This window comes from Lepidochelys kempii, chromosome 14 (genome assembly GCF_965140285.1).
Source record: "Lepidochelys kempii isolate rLepKem1 chromosome 14, rLepKem1.hap1, whole genome shotgun sequence".
NCBI classification, from domain to species: Eukaryota; Metazoa; Chordata; order Testudines; family Cheloniidae; genus Lepidochelys; species Lepidochelys kempii.
Genome location: NC_136393.1, coordinates 35,461,342 through 35,478,753, shown reverse-complemented (window position 1 = coordinate 35,478,753; position 17,412 = coordinate 35,461,342). Strand labels below are relative to the sequence as shown.

The following is a 17,412-nucleotide window of genomic DNA, read 5'->3' as shown; positions in this document are numbered from 1 at the left end:
CAGACAGACTAAGGGCCAGATCTTCAAGGGTATTTAGACTCCTAAAGTCTGTGGATTTCAATGGGAGTTAGGTGCCGATCTGGGCATAAGGGTAAGATGTTCAGTAACACCTCGGTCCTGCTGAACATCAGTGTCTCCTAAGTCACTTAGACCCAGATCCTCAAAGGTATTTAGGCTCCTAACATCCATTGAAATCGTGAGCATTAAGAGCCTAAATACCTCTGAGGCCCATGTCTTAGGCATGTTTGAAAACTTTACCCCAGGGGACTTGCTCAAAGATTGCTTATTAGGAAAGGGATAGATAAGAAGACAGAAAATGCCATATTGCCTCTCTATAAATCCATGGTTTGCCCACATCTTGAATACTGCATGCAGATGTGGTCGCCCCCTCTCAAAAAGGATATATTGGAATTGGAAAAGGTACAGAAAAAAGCAACAAAAATGATTGGGGTATGGAACCGCTTCCGTATGAGGAGAGATTAATAAAACTGGGACTTTTCAGCTTGGAAAAGAAACGACTAAGAGGGGACGTGATATAGGTCTGCAAAATCATGATGGGTGTGGAGAAAGTAAATAAGGAAGTGTTCGTTACTTCTCATAACACAAGAGCTAGGGGTCACCCAATGAAATTAATGGGCAGCAGGTTTAAAACAAACAAAAGGAAGTATTTCTTCACACAACGCTCAGTCAGCCTCTGGAACTCTTTGCCAGAGGATGTTGTGAAGGCCAAGACTATCACAGGGCTCAAAAAAGAACTAGATAAGTTCATGGCAGCTAAGTCCTGCCAATGGCTATTAGCTAGGATGGGCAGGGATGGTGTCCCTAGCCTCTGTTTGCCAGAAGCTGGGAATGGGTGACAGGGGATGGATCACTTGGTGATTGCCCGTTCAGTTTATTCTCTCTGAAGCACCTGGCATGGGCCGCTGTTGTAAGACAGGATACTGGGATACATGGGCCTTTGGTCTGACCCAGTATGGCTGTTCTTATATTCAGAGAGTCTGTGACTGAGCCAGGAATTGAAACCATATCTCGCCACTTTTGCACAAGATGACCTCCGTTTTCTTCCTGGATCCTCTTTACTTATGTCACGGGAGAAGATTTCAAGTGATGGAGGCCCAACTCCTCCAAAGCGTTTAGGCGCCTAACTCCTAATGGGATAACTGTCTTGCATATTAAGCAGGTTTTTGTTATGTGGAGTCAGCAAAAGCTCTGAACCCTCTTCTCAACAAGATACCAGTCCCTGGAGACGTGAGCCAGAGGGAAGAGAGGATTTTCTCAGCAAACGAAGCTTCAAAGTTGAAGAACTGACCTCAGTGTCTGCGTTGTAAAATGTCACCTCCCCTCAGTCATAGTCCAGATGCACCCCGATTTCCCCAGGGTTCTCATTCAAGGCCAGAGGGGTGTGCGGGGAGCTGAGAGCCCAGTACTGCCCTCGGTACAGCCCCACTGTCCAGATCCCTCCTCTGGCTTGACACTCAACTCCCCATTCCCCCTCACGATCTCTCTGGCCACCCCTATGGCCCAGCCGTCCCAATCACCTACCTCCACCTCCCGGTAGTGACTCTCCTTGGAGCCCAGAACACAAGTATGAGTCAAATCTCTTGGGGATATCAGGCAGACTCTGCCTTGCGTTTCCTCGGCACATGGTCTTCTAGTCCTTGAAGAGGACGAGCTTGGGGTGGGCTGTCTGTGGACAGAGTCACTTCTCCCCGAGAGGGAGCCATACATTCGCACTCAGGGCTTGTTCATGTCATGGAGAGGAAACCATTCCTCAGTGAGGGCTGGTCTACACTAGAAAGTTGGGTTGACTTACGTACATTGCTCAGGCGTGTGAAAAATTCACCCTGAGAAACAAAGTTAAGCTCACCTAAGCCCTGGCATAGACAGCACTATATTGACAGAATCATAGAATCATAGAATATCAGGGTTGGAAGGGACCTCAGGAGGTCATCTAGTCCAACCCTCTGCTCAAAGCAGGACCAATCCCCAACTAAATCATCCCAGCCAGGTCTCTGTCAAGCCTGACCTTAAAAACTTCTAAGGAAGGAGATTCCACCACCTCCCTAGGTAACCCATTCCAGTGTTTCACCACCCTCCTAGTGAAAAAGTTTTTCCTAATATCCAACCTAAACCTCCCCCACTGCAACTTGAGACCATTACTCCTCATTCTGTCATCTGCTAGCACTGAGAACAGTCTAGCTCCATTCTTCCATTCTTGTGTTATAAGAAGAATTCTTCCACTGACCTAGACAGTGCTTCTCGGAGAAGTGGATGTACTCCAGTGACGGAAGAACCTCTTCCATTGCTGTAATTCGTGTCTACACTACAGCGCTGCAGCTGTGTCGCTATAGCGTTTCTAGTGTCGACATACCCTGAGTCTTCGCCAGGATGCATCTGCCTGAAGTCAATGGGGTTTATGCCAGCAGAACTGTGCCTGTGCTTACCGGTCTTAGGGCTTATAGAGCCCTCACACTGGACGCCTGACAATCATCCGTGGATTTTGTCCTTGCATGCACCCTGTGAAGTAAGGACAGATTGGTAACTGAGACACGGGGTGGTAATAATGGTTATGGATAGGATTTTGTCACGGTAAAATTATGCCTAATTCGCAGCACAGTCATGGTGAAAAATAGATCATTTCGAGCCATGGCAACAAAACTTTTTGTAATAAAGGCTGATTGTGAACATAAATGTGCATTTATGAACAGTAAAATGTTTCTGCTAAACAAACAGGGCTTGCCTATGGAAACATTTACATGTGCCTGCTGTGGGCCTTGCTGCAGCTCGTTAAGCGTTCATTACTGCACTTTGATCCAGTCCTCTTTGATACTGGAGTTGATCAAAGCGCATTAACCAGTTGTAAACAGTTCATTTCTTTAACTAGGCTTAATACAATTCAATTTTTATTTTTATTTTCACCATTTTGACCGATAATATCAATGTTTATTTTTTAAGCAATTTTTTTCCTGATTTTGATCCATTTAAATTTTCACAATTGCAGGAAATGACGCCGGTGGGCAGAGAATTATTTAATGACATAGACATGCTGAGATTCAAAAAGTTAACGCTTTATCGACGGTTAAAATACAAATTGTTTACATCACATGTCACAGAATATCAGGGCTGGAAGGGACCTCAGGAGGTTATATAGTCCAACCCCCTCCTCAAAGCAGGGCCAATCCCCCATTTTTGCCCCAGATCCCTAAATGGCCTGCTCAAGGATTGAACTCACAACCTTGGGTTCAGCAGGCCAATGCTTAAACCACAGAGCTATCCCTTCACATACCAACTAAATATCCTTAAACCAACAAATCACAACTGCTTTTACTATTCATGTGTGAGTGTATCTGTAACAACCCTAATTCAGAAGTCTAACTCACTGGAATTTGACTCTCCTAAGTTCTCAAGAAGCATTTTTCTTACTTTGCCTATCTGTACATTTTGATTATTATAGATGGAAATGTTCTTTTGTGGGTTGGTGTGTGTATGGCAAAATAGATGGTTGCCAACATTTCCAGATAGAAATTGAATCATTCCAAACCTCCTTTTAACTGTTACAGTGCTGTGATAAATAAATAAACATCAATATTATCAAAGGGGACGAGATCAAAGCACATTAACAAACCACTAATGCTTGTAGGCAGGGTGCACAGGATATGTTGGTCCGCAGCAAGCTTGTTCTGGTTGACAAGCCTTAAGTTTTCTTTACTTTGCAAAAGGAAGCTATGGAATTTTATTGATTGATTTCTTTTGACAATACTTTCTTTTTCAAACACTGCTTAACTTTATAGTAACAAAATAACTTCCCTCTTTTCACAGACAAGTTGAAATCAGTGGTAAAATGCACGGGTTCCGTGACAGGGATGGTCACTTTGACAAAAATTGCATCCATAATAACAGTGAGATTAAGTTACTGGCCTAGCTAGGAATTGAACCCACATCTCCCAAGTCCATCTACCATAGCTATCTGGTCCTTGTTACCATAGTGTCTGAGTTCCTAGCTTCCACTGAACAGGGCCTAACTGACATGCCTAGAGTGACACAGGGAGTACATGGTGGGAGAGGGAAGAGAACCCAGACCTCCAATGTTCAAGGATACTGCTCTAACTGCTGGATCAGCCTTTATTGCTATCTTTTTCTTCCTCAGTCCTCTCCAGATTCTTATCCCCACACTTTCCAAAAGCAGCTTCCATTTTTCAGGTGCCCACCTTAAGAAACACAAGGGCCTAATCCTCCAAGGGACTGAGTGTAACAATGCCCTTGTCAGGCCCTCCGTGAGGTTCAACCCCTCGAACTGAAAGCATGAGTAGCTCCTGCCTGTGCTAACGGACCAGGTGCTAGTGTCCTAAGGGTACTTCAGCATTGCAGCATTGCAGCAGACTCAGGTTAAAGTCCTGCAACAGTAAATATTCTGGGTGTTCTAGCCATTAGATGGGGACAAAGAACCACATAGAGTTACACGAGCACTAATAAAAAGAACAGGAGGACTTGTGGCACCTTAGAGACTAACCAATTTATTTGAGCATAAGCTTTCGTGAGTTACAGCTCACTGAATGCATCCGATGAAGTGCATTCTGGAGTAAATGCAGGCCTTAAGTCCAGGTTTGCTAGTGAATGTTTTCTGAGCACAAGGAAAAGGTCTCAGACACGCTGGTTTGGGCTCTGATTCTGGTTCCTTTGCTTTGGAAGTTTCTTTCTCTCTTCGGAGAAGAGAAACGGAGTCTCTGGCCGGATCCGCCGTGAGCCAGGTTTCTGTCCCCGCTGCTGGGGTGAGGAGGGAGGAGGTTTCCTTCGCTTTTCCCCACCAGGGGGCTCTGGGGATTGCTCAGGAGGGGAAGCTCCTAGGGCTCGAGCTCTCTCTGCTCAGCAGACCGGGGGTTGCGCTTCCTGGGTCAGATGCAGCCGCTGCTAGCTCCGTTGTGAGCTGAGGAGCTCCGGCTTCCCAGCTGTGCGGGGAGCGCCCTGCATTAACCCCGCTCTGCCGACAGCTGAGCCGGAGCCTGCAGGTGAGGGGAGAGACCCGGGGGAAGGGCCGGGGCCGGGCAGGAAAGTGACTCTGCACCGACGGCCCCTCCTCGCCCCAGCTCTGCTCCCGGGGGGCGGGGGTCTGCGAGTCCCGGAGCTGCCGCTGCTGCCCCCCGCCCCCCGGCTCTGCCCCCCTGAGCGCCGGCAGGAGCCGAGCCAGCGCCGGGGGAGCGACCGCCCCGGGCCCGGGACCGAGTCTCCCCCCCCCAGGGCAGGGGACAGGCGGGAGTCGGGGGCAATCTGGGGAGGGAGGTTCCCGGCTCCCAGCCCTGCCCAGCCCCATTCCCTGCAGCACCCCAGGGCCGACTGACTTTCCTGGGAACAAGGTCAGGAGCAGGGAGAGGAAAAGCCAGTTCCTGCCTCTGCCTGGTCCCCAGCTGCTGGGGGGATGCGCTGCCCGGAGACGGTGTCAGGGGGGATCCCCCAGAGCGGCTCCTTTCTCGGGTTTGGTTCAGACTGTGGGTTGAAATGCGCTCCCTCCTCGAGAGAGAGGCTGGGTCTGTGTTCATAGAATTATAGAATATCAGGGTTGGAAGGGACCTCAGGAGGTCATCTAGTCCCCTGCTCAAAGCTGGACTAATCCCCAACTAAATCATCCCAGCCAGGGCTTTGTCAAGCCTCACCTTAAAAACTTCTAAGGAAGGAGATTCCACCACCTCCCTAGGTAACCCATTCCAGTGTTTCACCACCCTCCTAGTGAAAAAGTTTTTCCTAATATCAAACGTAAACCTCCCCCACTGCAACTTGAGACCATTACTCCTCGTTCTGTCATCTGCTAGCACTGAGAACAGTCTAGAGCCATCCTGTTTGGAACCCCCTTTCAGGTAGTTGAAAGCCGTTACCAAATCCCCTCTCACTCTTCTCTTCCTCAGACTAAACAATCCCAGTTCCCTCAGCCTCTCCTCATAAGTCATGCGTTCTAGTCTCCTAATCATTTTTGTTGCCCTCCGCTGGACTCTTTCCAATTTTTCCACATCCTTCTTGTATGTGGGGCCCAAAACTGGACACTCCAGATGAGACCTCACCAATGTCAAATAGAGGGGAATGATCACGTCCCTCGATCTGCTGGCAATGCCCCTACATATACATCCCAAAATGCCATTGGCCTTCTTGGCAACAAGGGCACACTGTTGACTCATATCCAGCTTCTCCTCCACTGTAACCCCTAGGTCCTTTTCTGCAGAACTGCTGCTGAGCCATTCGGTCCCTAGTCTGTAGCGGTGCATGGGATTCTTCCTTCCTAAGTGCAGGACTCTGCACTTGTCCTTGTTGAACCTCATCAGATTTCTTTTGGCCCAATTCTCTAATTTGTCTAGGGCTCTCTGTATCCTGTCCCTACCCTACAGTGTATCTACCTCTCCTCCCAGTTTAGTGTCATCTGAAAACTTGCTGTGGGTGCAATCCACACCATCCTCAAGATCATTTATGAAGATATTGAACAAAACTGGCCCCAGGACCGACCCTTGGGCCACTCCACTTGATACCGGCTGCCGACTAGACGTGGAGCCATTGATCACTACCCGTTGAGCCCGACAATCTAGCCAACTTTCTATCCACCTTATAGTCCATTCATCCAGCCCATACTTCTTTAACTTGCTGGCAAGAATACTGTGGGAGACCGTGTCAAAAGCTTTGCTAAAGTCAAGGAACAACACGTCTACCGCTTTCCCCTCATCCACAGAGCCAGTTATCTCGTCATAGAAGGCAATTAGATTAGTCAGGCATGACTGGCTTGTAGTTCCCAGGATCCTCCTCCTTCCCTTTTTTAAAGATGGGCTCTACATTAGCCTTTTTCCAGTCGTCCGGGACTTCCCCTGATCGCCATGAGTTTTCAAAGATAAGGCCAATGGCTCTGCAGGCACATCCGCCAACTCCTTTAGCACCCTCGGATGCCACGCATCCGGCCCCATGGACTTGTGCTCGTCCAGCATTTCTAAATAGTCCCAAACCACTTCTTTCTCCACAGAGGGCTGGTCACCTCCTCCCCATGCTGTGCTGCCCAGTGCAGTAGTCTGGGAGCTGACCTTGTTCGTGAAGACAGAGGCAAAAAAAAGCATTGAGTACATTAGTTTTTTCCACATCCTCTGTCACTAGGTTGCCTCCCTTATTCAGTAAGGGGCCCACACTTTCCTTGGCTTTCTTCTTGTTGCTAACATACCTGAAGAAACCCTTCTGGTTACTTTTAACATCTCTTGCTAGCTGCAACTCCAGGTGTGATTTGGCCTTCCTGATTTCACTCTTGCATGCCTGAGCAATATTTTTATACTCCTCCCTGGTCATTTGTCCAATCTTCCACTTCTTGTAAGCTTCTTTTTTGAATTTAAGATCAGCAAGGATTTCACTGTTAAGCCAAGCTAATCACATGCCATATTTACTATTCTTTCTACGCATCGGGATGGTTTGTCTCTGTAACGTCAATAAGGATTCTTTAAAATACAGCCAGCTCTCCTGGACTCATTTCCCTGTCATGTTATTCTCCCAGGGGATCTTGCCCATTAGTTCCCTGAGGGAGTCAAAGTCTGCTTTTCTGAAGTCCAGGGTCCGTATTCTGCTGCTCTCCTTTCTTCCCTGTGTCAGGATCCTGAACTCGACCACCTCATGGTCACTGCCTCCCAGATTCCCATCCACTTTAGCTTCCCCTACTAATTCTTCCCGGTTTGTGAGCAGCAGATCAAGAGCAGCTCTGCCCGTAGTTGGTTCCTGCAGCACTTGCACCAGGAAATTGTCCCCTACACTTTCCAAAAACTTCCTGTATTGTCTGTGCACCGCTGTATTGCTCTCCCAGCAGATATTAGGGTGACTGAAGTCTCCCATGAGAACCAGAGCCTGCCATCTAGTAACTTCCGTGAGTTGCTGGAAGAAAGCCTCATCCACCTCATCCCCCTGTTCCGGTGGTCTATAGCAGACTCCCACCACTACATCACCCTTGTTGCTCACGCTTCTAAACTTAATCCAGAGACTCTCAGGTTTTTCTGCAGTTTCTGCAGTTTCGTACCGGAGCTCTGAGCAGTCACACTGCTCCCACACTGCAACTCCCCCACCTTTTCTGCCCTGCCTGTCCTTCCTGAACAGTTTATATCCATCCATGACAGTACTCCAGTCATGTGAGTTATCCCACCAAGTCTCTGTTATTCCAATCACATCATAATTCCTTGACTGTGCCAGGACTTCCAGGTCTCCCTGCTTGTTTCCCAGGCTTCTTGCATTTGTGTATAGGCACTTGAGATAACTCGCTGATCGTCCCTCTTTCTTAGTATGAGGCAGGAGCCCTCCCTTCTTGTGCGCTCCTGCTTGTGCTTCCACCCGGTATCCCGCTTCCACCCGGTATCCCACTTCCCCACTTACTTTAGGGCTTTGGTCTCCTTCCCCCGGTGAACCTAGTTTAAAGCCCTCCTCGCTAGGTTAGCCAGCCTGCTTGCGAAGATGCTCTTCCCTCTCTTCATTAGGTGGAGCCCGTCTCTGCCAAGCACTCCTCCTTCTTGGAACGCCATCCTAAGATGTTGTAATAAAGTGGGGCAGAGTCAGGGTCCAAATTTCTTCCTCAAGGTCCAGACTCCAGAGACAATCATATATATATATAATCACAATCACACTCACAATAAATACATAAAAAAAGATTGTGGGGTCCCCTTCAAAATCATCTGGCAGGCCGGGTCTGGCCAGAGGTCCGCCTCTTGACTGCCCCGTGTCTAGAGCATCTGTCTGCAGGGAAAGAGCCAGGAGGGAATCGGGGCGTGAAATGGTGCCAAGGCCCTTTTGAAACCTCCCTTCTCGCCCTGACAGGCTGCAGAATCAGGTCCGGATTGTCCCTGGCTCCCTGGGGGGCTGGGAAGGGAAATGGCTGCTGTGGAACCAGCTCAGGTAGGGGATATTTCTTGAACTTATGGGGTCTCCTCCTGGAGGGAGAGGGGCAGAAAACGCAGGGGGGTGAGGAAGATGGTGGTGAGTGGGTGGCAGGGGGTGACAGACCTGTCCTGGGACTTGATCTGGAGCCTGGTTTATAGGAACAGGCCCACTGGGAGGAAAACTATAGCATGGGTGCCGTGGTATTCCCATCTCCCCCTCTGTCTGGCTTATGAGCAAGCATAGGTACTGACTTTTATTTTTCCCTGGGAGTGCTCCGCCCCCTCCCCTGAGGCTCCACCCCCACTCCGCCTCTTCCCACCCCCGCTCTGCCCACTCCTCAAAGACCCCGCCTGCTGCTTCTGCCCTTGCCCAAGCCCCTCCCCCAGCCTCTGAACAGCTGGTGGGTGCTGAGCCGAGGCTGGAGCGCCTTGGAGTCGGCACCTATGCTTATGAGTCTTGCTATGGAGGCTGCCATGACCCCCTCCTCCCCCTCCAGCTGGGTGGGTTGTGAGGGTTGAACCTCATGATATAAAAGTGTGATGAGTCTCCAGCACCCATGCTAAGGCGACAGCCCCATCAGCTCGGCTGCAGCGAGAGACTCGGTGTGCAGCTGGTCCAAGTTTTTCAACCCCGGCGTTTTCCCAGCAGGACCAGGTGCAACAGGAGACCCCGGCGGCTGGGATGTGGGGAGAACCCCGTGCCCTGAGGGAAGGGCGTTGTGGGATCCCGGTCCAGCATCCCAAGGAGGAGAGCGAGGCTGAGGAGCAGAGCCCTGGCTGGCCCTTATCCCCGCGGACGCCGTCCCGGTCCTTGCTGGGATGCTCGGAGGGGGAAGATTGTCCATTGAGGACGGCACAGACACCTCCCCGGTCTCGGAAAGCGGCAGACACCGCAGGCCTTGAGCAGGCGGTGCCATCCCGTGCGTGGCCTCATGGGCACGAGGTTCCTTCGTTCCCCAGGGAGGCACCTGAGGCCTGCGTCTCCCTGGGGACAGGCCCCACTAGGGGCCGTGCCGAGGGCAAGGCTGCCGTTTCAGAGCAGGCCAGCGAGGAAGCCCATCGGTTGCAGTTCCGCTCAGGTGCTGCCCGGCCCGGAGAAGCTCCCCGAGAGATGCTAGCCCGGCTCAGCCGGGCTGCTCGGCTCTGGCTGCGGCCCGGGGAGCGCACCAAGGAGCAGATTGTGGACGTCGTCGTGCGGGAGCAGTTCCTGGGGGCACTGCAGCCGGACGTGCGTGCCTGGGTGACAGCAAGGGAGCCCCACAGCAGCGAGGCGGCGGCTGCGTTGGCTGAAGCCTGCCTGGGGCAGGGGCAGTTGACCCAGCCTGCTCAGGTAGCTGATACGGCGCGAGGTGGGGAAATGCTGCGGGAGCAGAGCCAAGCATGTGGCTGAGAAGGGATGATGGGAGAGACAGATCTGATGATCAAAGGATAAAACGTCCCCTCCCACACCTCCCAGATAGGATATTGTGGGGCAGGGGCGCCAGAATAGGGGGGCCATGGCCCATCCACTTTTCGTCATGGGTCCCACCCCTGCCCTTCCTCTTCCCCCCGAGGCCCCACTCCCCAGCCAGGCTGGCAGCTGGAGCCCAGGGCAGGTGGAGGTTCTGCGGCTCCTCACAGGTGCGCGCACGGCTGTTATCATGGCCAGGCTGCAGCTCCGAGGCCCCCGCCAGAGCCGGGCTGGGGTAGGAGCCATGTGTGCAGCTGTGGGGAGCTGGAAGGTGGAGGTTCTGCGGTTCCCTAGAGGTGCCAGGGCTCCCCAGCCGGGCTCCAGCTGTTGGCCTGGCCGGGAGTTGGGGCCTTTGGGGAATCGGTGGGGTCACAGTGGGGGCCCTCTGGTCCCCCCTCCCAAAATTTGGGAAGACTCCACCGCCCCTGCTGTGAAGGCCTCAGCCTGAACAAGGTCCCACAGATGAAGCGTCGTCGTATGGAAACATCCCTCTGAGACCTGGGCTGGGCCGGCAAAATCCTTGCCCAGCAAGTCTCGCTGGGCGCCCTGCATGAGGGGTCATGGGCAAGTGCGTGCACGTCAGCAACAGTGGTATAGTTGTTATTTTGCTCTATGCATTGCTGAAGTCCCTAGGGACCCCCACCCTATTATGCAGGACAGGGTGAAAATCTAGAACCAAGAGACAGCGCCTGCCCCCAAATGCTCACAGTCTTAAGATGAGGCAACAGCTGCATAGACCAGCGTCATGGCTCGGTGGAGTTTCACAGGCAGCACCTCCCCATGAATCGGGCAGTATGGAGCACAGAGTGAAGGTGCTTGCTGCAAAAACGTTGGCATGACCAGCACGCCAAAGATAGACTCCTGTATTTTAAGGCCAGAAGGAAGCATTATGATCATCCTCTAGTCTTATCCCCTGCATAACACAGACTAGAGACTCCCACCCCAGGAGGCCTTCATAGAACCCAGCAACTTGTGGTTCAACTAGAGCCCAGCTTTTACAGAGAGATGTCCGCTCTGGAATATAGGAGCGGCCACTCTGGGTCAGACCAAAGGTCCATCTCGCCCAGTATCCTGTCTGCTGACAGTGCCCCATGCCAGGTTTATAGGTTTCAAGTGATGGTTTATTACCCTCGCACTTCAGTTTGTCCCTTATTTTGCTGAGCTGTGAAACGAACAAATACACTGGAGAAACCTGGTGGAAGATTTTGGGTCAGGGTGGGGTTTTTTTCCAATGTGAAATGCCTTTTTTTGATAGACAGAAACATTTGTGAACAATTTTTTCATTTTGGTCAGTTTTTTGTTTGTTTAAGAAAATTTTGGTTTCGTTTCACCGAGATGCCTCGCCCTCCCACCCCCACCCCCCGCCTTTTTATTACCTTGATCTTTTTTCCAGCGGGGGAAGGAGCTTTTAAAACTGACAGAAAAGTGGGGATTTTCCCACAGAAAGGAAACAGAAGTTTTTTAATGTTTTTTTTTTCAAAAAAACCCAACCAAACCCTAAAACAGCTTAAAAAGGAAAATGTCAGACAAAATGCAACATTTCCATTTCTTCTGATTCTTCCCCCCTGCCAAATAAACTTATCCTCTTCAAACCTTCTGTATAATACTAACTGAACTAGTTGTCTTTAAAAAGAAAGATGCTGGGTTTTGTAAATCTGTTTCCCTCTGGGCAAGTTCAGTTCTTCAGATCCAGATCTGAACTCCGCAGGTCAGGTCTCAAGCTACTGTAAAGCAGTGGTTCTCAACCAGAAGTACATGTACCCCTGGGGGGACACAGAGGTCTTCCAGGGGGTACATCAACTCATCTAGATATTTGCCTCATTTTACAACAGGCTATATAAAAAGCACTAGCAAAGTCAGTACAAACTAAAATTTCATATCGACAATGACTTGTGTGTAGAGCAGTATAAACTATACACTGAAATGTAAATACAATATTTATAGTCCAATCAATTTATTTTATAATTAGATGGTAAAAATGAGAACGTCAGCAATTTATCCATAATAGTGGCTGTGAAACTTTTGTATTTTTATGTCTGATTTTGTAAGCAAGTCGTTTTTAAGTGAGGTGAAACTTGGGGATACGCAGGACAATTCAAATTCCTGAAAGGGGCACAGTAGTCTGGAAAGGTTGAGACTCATTGCTGTAAAGCAAAGAATGCAGCTGTTCACTGTTATAGTTCAGGGCACCTCTAGTCCAGAGCTTGGGGGGCGGGTGGCAGGAAGGGGAGTCCAGATTCTCAAAAGTAAACCAGCAACACATGCATAAAACAGCACGACAGGGTGGTACGGTCCTCCGAGGGAATGGAAGGAATCAAAGAGAGAAATTAACCTTGTGGACTGAGCCAGATGCTGAAGGTTCAGGTTTCATTTGGCTGGGTGAGAATAAAGAGCAGGAGGGCTCCATCTCGCACCTGCTGGATCCTGCATTGGAGGAATTCCATATGGAGCTTCCATAGATTTGCTTGGTCGGTCCCTGTGAACCCAGTGAGAACCACCTCAGTTTCACATACTAATGAGTGACCCTCATCCTGGGAGACTGAAGGTGCATTAGGTAGCAGAGGCATAGACACAGACTCCGTGGGTGCTCCAGTGCTCAAGTACTCACAGAAAAAAAATAGGGGGTGCTCAGCACCCACAAGCCACATCTGTTGGGCAGGCCACGGTTGGCTGCCGATCAGCTCTTCAGCAGGGCCCCCGGGCTGGCTGCCGATCGCGGCAGGGGCTCAGGGGAAGGTGGAGAGGAGCCAGAAGTGGGCAGGCAGGGGGCCTTGGGGAAGGGGACTGAGAGGAGCGAGTGAGGGACAGGCAGAGGAGTTGGGGAAGGGGGTGGGAAGAGGCGGAGTGAGGGTGGAGCCTTGTGGGAAGGGGCAGGGCCTCAGGCAAAGCACTCACCTGGAAAAATAAGTCAGCACCTATGAGCAGAGGGAATGGCCAGAGGCCTGAATGATGAGTGGGGAGATGTTAGACCTAGGAGTGAGTGAACCATTGAGCAGCACATGGGAGCAGTAGGGAGGAGATTCTAACTTGGGGATTAGGGATACTATAAGCCTTACTGAAAGTAAACAGGAAACTAGAACAGTCTGGGGCAGGTGGGATTGTGACTGGGGAACAGGTCCTGAGTGGGGGAACTGTGGCTGTTTCAGGGGCTGGTGACCTTCGAGGAGGTGGCTGTGTATTTCACAGAGGAGGAGTGGGCTGTGCTGGACCCCGGTCAGAGAGCTTTCTACAGGGACGTCATGCAGGAGAATTACGAGTGTGTGACCTCGCTGGGTAAGGGATTCCTTGTTCCCTTGGGTATTAGAAGCTTTCTCTCCGCAAATATCACGTTCAGTGCTTAACCCTTCAGAGTAACACTTCACTTTTAATTTCTCTCATTCTTCGACTTTCCTCCCCCTCTTTTCGGGTGGAAAAGGACAGGCAGGAGAAAGTAGAACTCTGGCAGAGTTCTTTCTCCCAAAAAAGAATTACCATTTCAAAATATTTTCTAAAAATGGAATTGAAAGCTAAACTGTTTTGCAATGAAATAATTTTCAACCAAATCTCATTTTCTGAAGAGAAGTCTTTTTTGTTGAAAGTTTCATTCCCTGCTACAGCCTGGTATCTGGCCTAAGCGGTTTTATATTAGTGCTATGGCTAGATCACAGGGCATGTGCAGATCCCATCGTCTCCTCCAGGGGGCAAAGCATGTCCGACTCTTCCAAAGGGTCTCCCACATCCGTCTTCCGATGCCACCTCCCCACGGAGTGGGGAGGGGCCAGGTTAAGTCATGGAACTTTCTTTGTAACAGACATTCCACAAACCATTCATTCACCCCATCCCATCATGTTCTTCCCCCCTCAGCAGGATTTCTCATTCCCAAACCCAATGTGATCTCCCAGCTGGAGCGAGGGGAAGAGCCGTGGGTCTCGGATCTCCAGGGCTCCAAGGAAAGGGGGAGCCTGAGAGGTACCTGCATAGGTGAGGAATTGATTAAACTAACACACACCACCAGCCAATGAAAGAAACAGCTGGGAATCCTCCAAAAGCCTCGTGTGTTCCCCCTGTTCTGCCTCATCCCACATGGGTCACGATTGTCCCCACTAGGAGTCCCCTCATGGCAGATGTCACTCCAGGCTTCCAACCCACCTTGACACCAGCTCCCACCCCACTGACCTCCCTTGCCCTTGAGAGTTCAGATGGGTGTGAAGGGAGGTTGGGGGGACTCCTCTCTGTCCTCTGGGGAAGGGATTGTGGGGATTTGGTTCCTGATTTCACAAGCTCGTTGATGGCTTCATTCCACAGAATGAGCTTGGCTGACCTCTAACGCCCTTGAACTGCTGCACTGGGTGATACCCCCAACTCTTTCCCATCCCTTACTGCACTGAATCCCACTGGTCCCAGCGTCCCTGTGACTCTCTGTCACTGGGCCCCTCTCCGTCTGTAAGAAGTGGATCCGAGGTGGAGTTTCCACTCTCTAGGACATAAAGTTGGTTTCCATGCACTATAGGAACCACTTTGCTGATGAGTGTCTAGCTCTCAGTGTTTTCAGCAGCGAGCTGTTTCCCCGCCCCCCCATAGCAGAATGTGCAGAGATTTTGAGCAGCTGGGGAGCTGGCCCTGGGATTTTACCGCTTTAAAATGAGCTGGGGTTAAAAATCATGGAACGCTCTTTGTAAGAAATATTCCACGAATTCACCTCATCTCACTTGGTTTCTTTGCCTTGCGCAGGATTTCCAATTTCCAAGCCTGATGTGATTTCCCAGTTGAAAGGGGAGGGTGAGCCGTGGGTCCCCGATCTGCATGGCTGTGATGAAAAGGAGAGCCCGCGGGGCGCCTGTGCAGGTGAGGAACCAGCTCTACTGATGCACACCATCAGCAAGGAAAGGAAATAGCTGGCCTGCTGAGCTGCCCTCTACCCCCCAGAGCAGAGTTATCCTCAGCTGTGTCATGGCAACCATCAGCATGGCTTCCCACCCATTCCTGACTGACCCCTGGCAGTAGGTTCCTTCACCCAAGTGCCCGCACGTAGGCGCTGAACTCCATGGGTGCTCACCAATCAGCTCCTCCCCCTCCCCCCAGCGCCTCCCACCCACCACGGATCAGCTGTTCAGCGGTGGGCAGGAGGCTCTGGGGGGAGGAGCAAGGATGGAGCATGTTCAGGGAAGGGGGCGGAGCACCCCTCGGCCAATCAGAAAACCAGCGTCTCTGTGCCCACCCGTTCCTGACTGCCACCTAGCAGTAGCTTCCTTCACTTTGAGTCTTCAGATGGGGTGGAGGCAGAACTGGTCCCCTCCTCTCTGTCCTCTGGGGAAGAGTTTGAGCAGGAACTTAATTCTTTTTTCCATCTCCCCAGCTGTTACTGTGGTTTGTTTCCCCCCTACACATTCCCTTCTCTGAGGTTTCCTGTCTGGATTCTCTCTCTGTCCCAGCAGGTGAGGGCCCGGCCTGTGAAAATGCTCAACACCAGGGTCCCCAGCAAATAGAGCTGTGCAGGACGCCGTCCGTGAAATCCGAAGGGAACGCGTCCTGGACACCGGTGCAGGGGGTGCCGCACCCAACGTCATCAATGAAATGCGAAGGGGGTCATGAACAGGAGGACGTCTGTGCGAGCTGGGGCGGGTTAGAAGGGCAGGAGGGAGCCCAGCCCACTTCCCCCGGGGGAGGCAGCGAGGGCCACAGATACATCCAGGTCCTGCTGAGCCTCCAGCCGGAGCAGCAGCAGCGGCCGTGCCCCGAGTGCGGGAAGATCTTTGTTGACGGCGCTCACCTCCTGCGCCACCAGCGGCTGCATGCCCTGGAGAAGCCCTTCCCCTGCCCCGACTGCTGGCGGGGCTTCCTGCGGCGCTGCGACCTGGCTGTCCACCGGCGCTCCCACACCGGGGAGATCCCATTCCCCTGCCCTGACTGCGGGGAGGGCTTCCTGCGCCGCTGCGACCTGGCTGCCCACCGCAAGAGCCACATGGGGGAGTGGCCCCACCAGTGCCCCAAGTGTGGGCGGCGCTTCCGCAAGCGCTCCGTCCTGGTCAACCACCAGCGCACCCACCTGCAGGACGATCGCTACAAGTGCCCCGAGTGCGGCCAGGGCTTCAAGTGGCCCAGCCAGCTGGAAATGCACCGGTACAGCCACATGGAGGAGAAACGGCACACCTGCTTAAAGTGCGGGGAAAGCTTCAGCCAGCGCTCCCACCTCCTGGCCCACCAGGGCAGCCACCTCGGGGACGCCCCTTACCACTGCGCCGACTGCGGGAAGGGCTTCGCCCAGCACCCAGACCTCATCCTCCACCGGCGGAGTCACACCGGTGACCGGCCCTTCCACTGCCCCCAGTGCGGCATCGGCTTTGGCCGCAGCTCGGACCTTAGGAACCACCAGAGCGTCCACGCGGGCCAGCAGCCCCACAAGTGCCCCGCATGTGGGAAAGGCTTCCAGGAGAGGGCACACCTGGCTGCCCATCAGAAAAGCCATGGCGGGGAGGATTTCTACCTCGGCGTCGCCTCAATTTGGACAGGGTGAGCGTCAGCTCACTGGTCAGGAGCCGGCAGCAGCCGGTCCCAAGCTGGTAATGACGCCCTGGCTCTGCCTGGCCTAGCAATCACCAGGTGAAGCCTTGATCAGCACAGCCACGTGCTGAGCTGCCACTGGGAAGGGGATTGTCAGCGAGCCGCTGTGTGCCCGGAAGGCCATCGCTGTTTGTATTCGAGTACTATCTACGCCCCAGCGTGCATTGAATAAAATTCCTGCCAGAAAGCGTGTACCAGCAGTACCCCTGCTACTAGATTGATCTCTGAAGCCCTTGTCTCTATTGTTTAACTTTGCCATTCTAACCATTCAGCCTGTCAGCACTCATGGTCGGGGCGGCCTCAGCTTGAGGGGCTTGAAACTCTCAAAAATAAATCAACTCCAACAGCTTCCTCGTTTTTGAGCCAATTTGGGAAGAAGGTGTGTTGCCAGGTGAAAGTTTCACCTTTGTTTCACCAAGGTGGTGCATGCTGTGGAGCAGGGACTTGAAATTTGGTGGGGGTGGGTCGCCCTTGTGTCTGGACCCTGCTTTTTGCCACCCCTGTAAAAAAAAAAAAAAAAAATCCACCTGAATTGGCCACAGTTATAAGCCA

The 17,412-nt window shown here is 51.9% G+C and overlaps 1 protein-coding gene across 6 annotated transcripts; it reads left to right on the top strand.

The window, feature by feature from the left end:
* The first annotated feature begins 4,874 nt into the window (after positions 1-4,874).
* LOC140898276 (uncharacterized) lies at positions 4,875-17,208 on the top strand. 6 transcript variants are annotated; one of them, XM_073311889.2, is made up of 7 exons: positions 4,875-5,006; positions 8,809-8,886; positions 9,520-10,200; positions 13,467-13,593; positions 14,164-14,280; positions 15,031-15,144; positions 15,732-17,208. In XM_073311889.2, the coding sequence occupies exons 2-7, from the start codon at positions 8,863-8,865 to the stop codon at positions 16,811-16,813; spliced, it is 2,145 nt and encodes a 714-aa protein (XP_073167990.1). In that variant the 5' UTR covers positions 4,875-5,006; positions 8,809-8,862; the 3' UTR covers positions 16,814-17,208. The 6 variants fall into 6 exon arrangements, with proteins under 6 accessions (XP_073167990.1, XP_073167991.1, XP_073167989.1 ...); XM_073311890.2 differs by having other exon boundaries at positions 9,517-10,200; positions 14,167-14,280; XM_073311888.2 differs by having other exon boundaries at positions 9,517-10,200; positions 15,735-17,208.
* Positions 17,209-17,412: the final 204 nt, after the last annotated feature.